The 8159-nt window shown below is 41.3% G+C and overlaps 1 protein-coding gene across 1 annotated transcript; it reads right to left on the bottom strand.

Moving 5' to 3' along the window:
- Positions 1-275: 275 nt before the first annotated feature.
- LOC119918511 lies at positions 276-1838 on the bottom strand. Its single transcript, XM_038739289.1, has 5 exons — positions 1701-1838; positions 1563-1613; positions 1384-1467; positions 882-1274; positions 276-406 (listed from the first exon to the last, which is right to left on the bottom strand). Exons 1-5 carry the CDS (start codon positions 1720-1722, stop codon positions 276-278), a joined length of 681 nt encoding a protein of 226 aa, XP_038595217.1. The 5' UTR covers positions 1723-1838.
- Positions 1839-8159: the final 6321 nt, after the last annotated feature.

The following is an 8159-nucleotide window of genomic DNA, read 5'->3' as shown; positions in this document are numbered from 1 at the left end:
TTCAATTACACTATTTTCAGTTATACCATTTTGAAAGTTTGACTCATTCTGATAATGTTGATCTACCTCGTCTGATAAACTCTGCCTAAGCCCTAACGGTTTGTTTTCATCCATTATCATAAAATCAAAACACACTTAAACCTTAAAACAGACACTATAAAAAACACGATAAACACGTTTATCTAACTATTGCAAGTGAAAATCAACAATAAAAACAATTACCCAATGAAACAAACAAAAAAAATCATTTAAAACAAATTCAGATAAATCACCTTCTAATTATGATCACTGTAGACAGCCAGCATTTCACCCATTAGTCGGAAAGCATTACTCATTAAAACTAGTTGTTCATGGGCAGTCCGACAGCAATTCTGACAGCCTCTCACGGATCGTCGGGGTCTGTTTGCTGGAGGGACACAAAAACAAAGACACTTTAACCTCTTTTGTGTATTTTAATACAGAAAGTCAGGCATCACCCCTACAAATCACTACATTAATACTTTATAGCAAACAAGCAAACTAGTTTTTTTTTAATTCTTACATTATCTTGTAACTAAATACCCTGAATGTCAGACATCAGTACCAAAACACTGTAGAAGTGCAAAACAAACAAACAAACACCACAGTAATAGCCTACTTTATGAAAAAGAAGCAAAATAGCTTTTAGAGTCAGGTTAACTCATAAGACTACTTGCTGCATAGAACATTTGACATGCTGTTGTATTTGAGAAAATAGTGTGGAATACTTTTAACTCATTAATTGTATAGCCTAATAATCAGCAACATGGTATCACGGGAAACTGTGTATATAGGCTATACTTTTTTTATGACTGCATATTTTCTAGGTTAATGGTTTTAGAGCGTTATAACAATTTACTTACTGCTGCTCCTACTACTGCTACTGCTGGTTGAAATGAGCCTTCTACGGTGTTCCCTTTTCCGAGGTCCGTTGTTCGGTATAGGCTCAGTCTGATTCAGCGGCGTACACGGTTCTGCTGGGTCCGGATGAATGATTTCCTCCGCTGTCAGTCCCCGCGCTTCTACCGGTGATCCGTTACGTGACCTCCCATCTGCGGCCTGACTGGAGCGCTCTACATCATCGACGGGTGATTCCGGGGACACATCCGGCTCATCGTGTTCCGGGGACCCCGGTGTTATGTACGCTTGCGGTACTGAAGCCGAGGGCTGATCCGATTCCGGAACCGGACCGTTCTCCTCGTAAATGGTAGGGGAGAGACCCTGCATAAAGTACCGTTCACAATCGCTCGCACCATCTGCGGGTGTAATGAAAGAAAAGAGTACTGTTACCACATCTGCGTAAAAGTTTGTAAATAAATAAATAAAACCTACACACTGATTAAAAGTTAAGGTAACCTTACTTACCGACTTCTCCTGTGAGATCTACAACCTGCTCTGATGGAATGCCATTCTCCCTTGTAGAACCTATTTCCTCGCCTGAGTACAAATCTGTAAAAAACAATATACAAAATACACATCAGGATAGTACACTTTAAAATTTAGAACATTTCTATTTCACTCTAGTACATAGAAGGCCCTCTTACCTTCAAGTTGATATTCGGTTGAATGAAGCCCATTGTCGATCAAGTCAAAAACTGTTAATTGAAAACACGCAGGAATGAAAATACAAAGTGTCGATTTTTGCTATTTCTTAAGTTGCGGAGGAAAGGCTGAATGCGTACCGTGTTCTCTTTGAAGGGTCATCGCTCTGGTTTCAGGTCACTAGTGTGAAGACCTCAGGATTTCTGGTAGGGTACTTATAGAAGTAAGAAAAAAAAAAACAAAAAAAAAACAAACAAACACACGAGTGCTGCTCTGCATGTGGGGTTGGGGCCCTTACTTCTGGTACAACCAGATTATTATTTAGTTCCAAACTCTTGTCTCCGGCTGATAAAAATAGCTTCCTGTTTCAAAAACGAACTCACGAACTCTGTCTGATAAAACCAGACCGTTTTTTAACATCCGGAGTCTGGGTTATAGATAACCATAGTTAATAACTGGTCTACAAGATTACCTGAGGATGGCAGCTAAACACACAACACGCATCATTGAGAAAACAGAGGGAGGGTTTACACGACTCCCCAACACGACTCGTTGAGAAAACAGAGGGAGGTGCGGGGGGTGGAGCACATTCCTCAATTCACCCCACAGCCTATGCTACACCAGAAAGAGAGAGGACACAGAAGAAGGAACACAGACTCTAGAAGGATTAAAGTTTTAAGACTCACAAGTTTAAGACTAGGCTACAGCTTTGGAGTGATAATGATGGCAAGTTTGTAAGACAAAGCAATAGCAAAGTAATTTGGAACACTCTCTTATTTTGCTGCATGCTGTTGAAGGTAATTTGTAATGCTGTTTAATTTTTACTCACCGTTATACCATTTTACTGCTTTACTGTCATTATTTCAATTTATTCTTCACTTGTTTACTGATGGTAAGTTTGTCACACAAAGCTTTAGCAAAGATTTTGAAGGTAATTAAAAAATGCTGTTTAATTTTAACTCACTGTTATACTATTTTACTGTAATTATTTCATCTTATTCTTTAGTTCTTTAATGATGGTAAGTTTGTCACACAAAGCTTTAGCAAAGATTTTACAAAGTTTAATTTTGGAACTCACTCTTATTTTGCTGCATGCTGTTGAAGGTAATTTATAATGCTGCTTAATTTTTACTCACCGTTATACCATTTTACTGCTTTACTGTCATTATTTCAATTTATTCTTCACTTGTTTAATAATAAAGACTGACTTCATTCCAAAGAAACCTCCTACTGATCCTTTGCTGGCCCCGGAGATTCCTCCTTTTACTTATAACTCACTGCTATACTTTTTTAATGATAAATTTATTGTCACAAACACCTCCTAGTTAATTCATTCAAGTTGTATTACTTAATAAAGTCTTTAAATCAATGAAAAACACACAATGGAAGGATGTACGCAACCCTCTTATCAGTTACATACAGACATATTTCTGGTTGGGGCGGGACAGGATGCACCCCCTCTTATCAGTTACATACAGACATATTTCCGGTTGGGGCGGGACAGGATGCACCCCCTCTTATCAGTTACATACAGACATATTTCCGGTTGGGGCGGGACAGGATGCACCCCCTCTTATCAGTTACATACAGACATCCGGTGGGGGTGGTGGGACCGGAAATAGCTGTCAAAAATGAGTTTGATGGAATGTCATGTATACTTTCTCTCTCACACCAAACAACAAATTAATCTGCCCCAGCGTCTTTGGTCTGGGACAGGCCAGAGATTCTCGTTCTCCACCTCCTTTTCCACCTCTTCCTCCCTACTCCCACCCTACTGGATTTAGTGATGAAATAATGTATGAAAATTGTAAAATACACAACTTTCTGTTGCTGGCCTCTGTCTGGTGCGCGCAATGATGACGCAGTGAATAGTGACGATTCTCTCTGACCAATCAGTTGTCCGCTGTGTTTTCAAATCACATTTTAGTATCCCTCAGCTCGCTTGTAACCACGATGAAGAAAACAGACATGGGTTTTTGCTTTTCTGTTTTAAAACCAAAACGGAAAAATATTGACTCTGATATGATGACTTATATTGAGTCCGATTTGTGTAGCTTTGTGTGTTACACTTGATAAACCTGCAGCAAATACACTTCACTAATTCACTTCACTAATTCAGTGATAGTTGTCAGTACATCCAATGGTACACAGCAAACACGAACTAGTTAATTTGGCGAACTGTGTATTAGCGAATCACACATGTATTAAAAGGTTCGGGTAACTTTCGTTCAGCCTCTCTGTTTCAACCTGACCTTTATTTTGTGAGAGGAGAGCGGAGAGCCTCCAGCTGCGTCGTGTAAAAAATTCAAGACTTGGGCCAGATAAGAAATCTTGAACTTTTACCAACATTTTTATTATCAACAAAAACAGACACCAATTAGAATACAAAAGTTCCACTGGAGTGTGTCAGAGATCGGTGCAAATTAGAGTCCCATTCTGTTACCAGAACAGAGACCCGAGACGACATGAAACCATGTAACAACTGACTTTCACCTCCTTTTGGACCTCCTTTTATAGCTCTGTTTCTTGGCTTCACATCATCTCTTGGCTCTCTTTCCTACTGCACACTGGGTCAGGGAAAGTCCAAGATTTTCACGTGCCTCAGCATTTTCAGCATTTGGCGGCCTTATCTCATTTTTATCACCAGCGTTTGTGCCGGGGGGTGGAGTCAGTGTCTTGGACTTCAGATTAGATCTGCTGTTGTTCCAGGTGGAATTGTAGCATCCTGGTTAATCACATAATTCCTTTTTTCCTATTAATCAGTCCATTTCAGCAATTTTCATAGTCCTTGTGTTTTTGTAGCTTGTCAAACACATGTAATATGGCTATCGATGTATTGTCCAATTACAGCAGTGATTAAAGTTCTTTACAGCTGTAGCAACCTCATTGGTGGTTGTGATGAACGTCTGTTCTTCCTCACGCTCTCTGGGCCCTCCTACTGCTGTTCTGCTGCTTGGCTCCGCCCATGGGTATATTGGACAGTCCTTTTGATGGTCGGGCTGGTTGCACCCGTAACACAGACTCTCTCCAGCTGCTGGTCTTACCCATCGATTTGTTGGGCATTTAGTTTTTTTATGACCAATCTGGTTGCATCCATAACACACCTCTCCTTCACCTTGGGGTCGGTTGAGCTGTAGGTTGGTCTTATTAAAGCCTCTTCTTCGTCCACGACGACCAGGACCAGCCCTGACATTCGGTGGCCCCTGGGGGCAATTGTAACAACCATTGCTCCCTGGAGTACTTGGGTATGCACGCATTGGCAATGGAGGTGCCTGCTTTATAGTATTCAGCGTCAGTTGCATTTGTTTAATGGTCATCACTGGAGCCTGCATGTTGTTCTTTACCTTCTTAGACTTTTTTCTGTTTGTTGAAAATCCTCCTGAGTTTCTCTGATACTCCAGACACGTAAGGAATCACAATGTTGTTGCGTTTGACCTTCTTTTCCTCCTCCCTTGTAGTTTTTACTCTTTGATTCACACCACCCACTGGAGCACAAGCTAGGGGTCATGAGAGCACTCCACCACAGAGCGGAAAACATACCAACAAGCGCCCAAGCCAGAGAGAAGGAACAGAACCACCTGAAGGGGGCACTTACAGCCTGTGGATACCCTAAATGGACCTTTGTGAAAACAGCCACAAGATCCAAGAAGAACAAAACTACAGGGGAGGAGGAAAAGAAGGTCAAACGCAACAACATTGTGATTCCATACGTGTCTGGAGTATCAGAGAAACTCAGGAGGATTTTTAACAAACATAACATCCCTGTGTTTTTTAAACCCAAGAACACACTAAGACAGATGCTGGTGCACCCCAAAGACCGCACACCCAAACACAAGAAAAGCAATCTAGTGTATGCGGTCCAATGCAGTGAGGAATGCACAGACCTGTATATTGGGGAGACTAAACAACCACTACACAAACGCATGGCTCAACACAGAAGAGCCAACTCCTCAGGTCAAGACTCTGCAGGGCACTCCTGAGGACACTCGTTTGAGGACCACCAGGTGCACATTTTAGACAGAGAAGATGGATGGTTTGAAAGAGGTGTCAAGGAAGCCATCTACACCAGGGTTGAGAAGCCATCATTAAACAGGGGAGGGGGTCTACGCCACCACTTATCCCCCACTTACAATGCTGTCCTTTCATCACTTCCCAGGAAACTCAACAAACGTAACCTATTGGCCTCAGGTGAAGATACCAACGATGGTCGTTCAGTCTTGGCCACAGGTAGTCTTAACGACTGTAACGACTGTCGTCACAGCAACAAGGAACACTAAGGAACCAGCGGTATCGATGACCCGGGCCAACGACCCCACTGAGGTTAAATAGCTGAGTTTCCCTGCCAGTCAGTCAGAACTGAAGAAGTCCTTTTGATGTGGGACGAAACGTCTTCCAGTATCTTCAACCAAGTCCAGTTGCCCTTGATTTTAACATTCGGTGGACACAATTTCTGTTGTTTCACCTGTGCTCTATATCTATATTAGTATGCTCGTTCCAGCCAAAAAATGTTTTCTGTAGTTTCGTTTACTATCATAATGCTTTAGTATGCTGCTTCAGCTTCACTACCTTTTTCGTATCCAGCAGTCATCACCATTCTTTTACTAATCTGCTTACTGTCAGGCTGTTATTGGTTCAAAAAACGTTAATAACTTCTGTTACTATTAACTCATGAGTAACTTGCTATAACGTGCTGTTGTTTTACTATAAAGGTGCAACAGATCACAAAACTCTCATATAACTTTTGGTTTAGGGCTGAACTGCTCTCTTTTTCTCTCTCTCAGCCTGCTGTCCTCCCCCACATGGACACACTCACACTCACACAGACACAGCTGCACCTCAGCTCCTGCTCTGGGCCCCTCCCACGCTGCACTCTCTGTTAGCGTGAGCAAACTCCTTTTTTTTTTTATCTCATCCAGTCTCCATTATTCGGGCGTGGACTGCCACTTCAGAACTTAATTTTGCACATAGCTATATCACAATTCGATCAGAGACTACATCAAAATCGTCTTTCACACTATACTAGTCCACATTAACTATTTCATCAATATATATTCATTTATTTATTACTTATATCAACTACTCATCAGTACTTTTGTAATTTATTTATATTTTCACTATATGTTAAGCTTATCCACACTAACTCTGCGCTGGGTCTTCTCACCAGGCTTTTCACTATACGCTGGACTGCTCAACAGCGTTTTACCCCTCCTACATCTCCTTAATCAAGACTACTCATCAATGCGTTTAACTAACTGCTGTGGCTTCTCATCAGCCCTTTACAATCTATATATGTACATACACACACATTTTTTTAAAGACTATTTAGACTCAATATACATCATCTTTGAAAGCGCTGTTATTCTATTAAATTTTCAGTTTACTCACACAAAACAACACAACATTGATCATGCAATCACACTTTGCTTGTATCAATCATACGTTTGCACCACTCTCTGACACCCCAGTGGTTCCCAATCTGTATCTGCTTTATTTTTTTTAGTAAATTTAGTTCATTTTTAGCAAATTCAGTAAAATTTTTAACAATTTATTTTTCTACTTTAACTAGATTCAAGAGTGAGGAAGCTTTCAGAAATTTCACCTGGGTGGAGAATCCTGTACTCAGACACACATTATTATGCAGAAATTTTAGAAAAAGGATAAGAAAGCTTGAACTTGTACCAACATTTTTGTTATCAACAAAAACAGACACCAATTAGAATACAAAAGTTCCAACGGAGTGTGTCAGAGATCGGTGCAAAATAGAGTCCCATTCTTTTACCAGAACAGAGACCTGAGTCGACATGAAACCATGTAACGACTGACTTTCACCTCCTTTTGGACCTCCTTTTATAGCTCTGTTTCTTGGCTTCACATCATCTCTTGGCTCTCTTTCCTACTGCACCTGAGTCTGGGAAAGTCCCCTTCTGCCTGCTCCTCCTCTCTGTGTCCTTTGCATGCACTCCGCTTGATCATGCCATTTCATCTATAACCTGACTTTTGTGGAATAAACTGGTGTTGTTTGTGCTCCGTGCTAGAAACAGGACATTGTTATTGTGATGGACTATATTGATGTATGTTTTATAATACAATTTTCACAAAATCTGCTTCTACATTTTCCTTTGCAGGTGTTTTTGTTGCCGTTTTGCTATCCCACTGTGCTTGCTCACTCACACACACGTGTTACTGTTGAGCCTGGGCAGTTAAATACAGAAAGGAGCACACACACTCAGAGCTATAGCGTTTTAACACTGTGATCCTAATTTTACACAATAAAATAACACCTTAAATGATGAAAGTGTAGACCACCATCGCTCTAGTAATTAATAATAGCAATTTAGGCTATAATGCTCTAAAATAATTCACAACAGCAGTAACACATGGATTAGGAGTGTCAAGCTTCATCCAGGCAGAGGGAGAATGACCACTGACCGTCCAGTGTGCCGGTTCCACTGGCAACAAAACTCACAGCAGGTCTACCGCCGGAGAGGGAGCAGGCGCTGGAGTGTACAGGGCGAGGGAGAGGAGGTTGCGGGAGCGACCTGGTGCGCTGCGGATGGTTGGTGATCCCTCTGGCTGGATGAAGCTTGACGCTACTGATT

Source organism: Micropterus salmoides, unplaced genomic scaffold, assembly GCF_014851395.1.
Source record: "Micropterus salmoides isolate LMB-PRFRI ecotype aquatic unplaced genomic scaffold, ASM1485139v1 Ms_hic_scaffold_23, whole genome shotgun sequence".
Taxonomy (NCBI): domain Eukaryota; kingdom Metazoa; phylum Chordata; class Actinopteri; order Centrarchiformes; family Centrarchidae; genus Micropterus; species Micropterus salmoides.
The sequence above is the reverse complement of the archived record's forward strand: the minus strand, read 5'-3'. Positions and strand labels throughout refer to the sequence as shown.

Coding starts and splice junctions, on each gene's coding strand:
- LOC119918511 (XM_038739289.1), bottom strand. CDS start 1,722: ATGACCCTTCAAAGAGAACACG. Junction 1,275..1,383: donor AGATCTCACAGGAGAAGTCG/GTAAGTAAGGTT, acceptor TTACACCCGCAG/ATGGTGCGAGCGATTGTGAA. Junction 407..881: donor TAGCAGTAGTAGGAGCAGCA/GTAAGTAAATTG, acceptor GTGTCCCTCCAG/CAAACAGACCCCGACGATCC.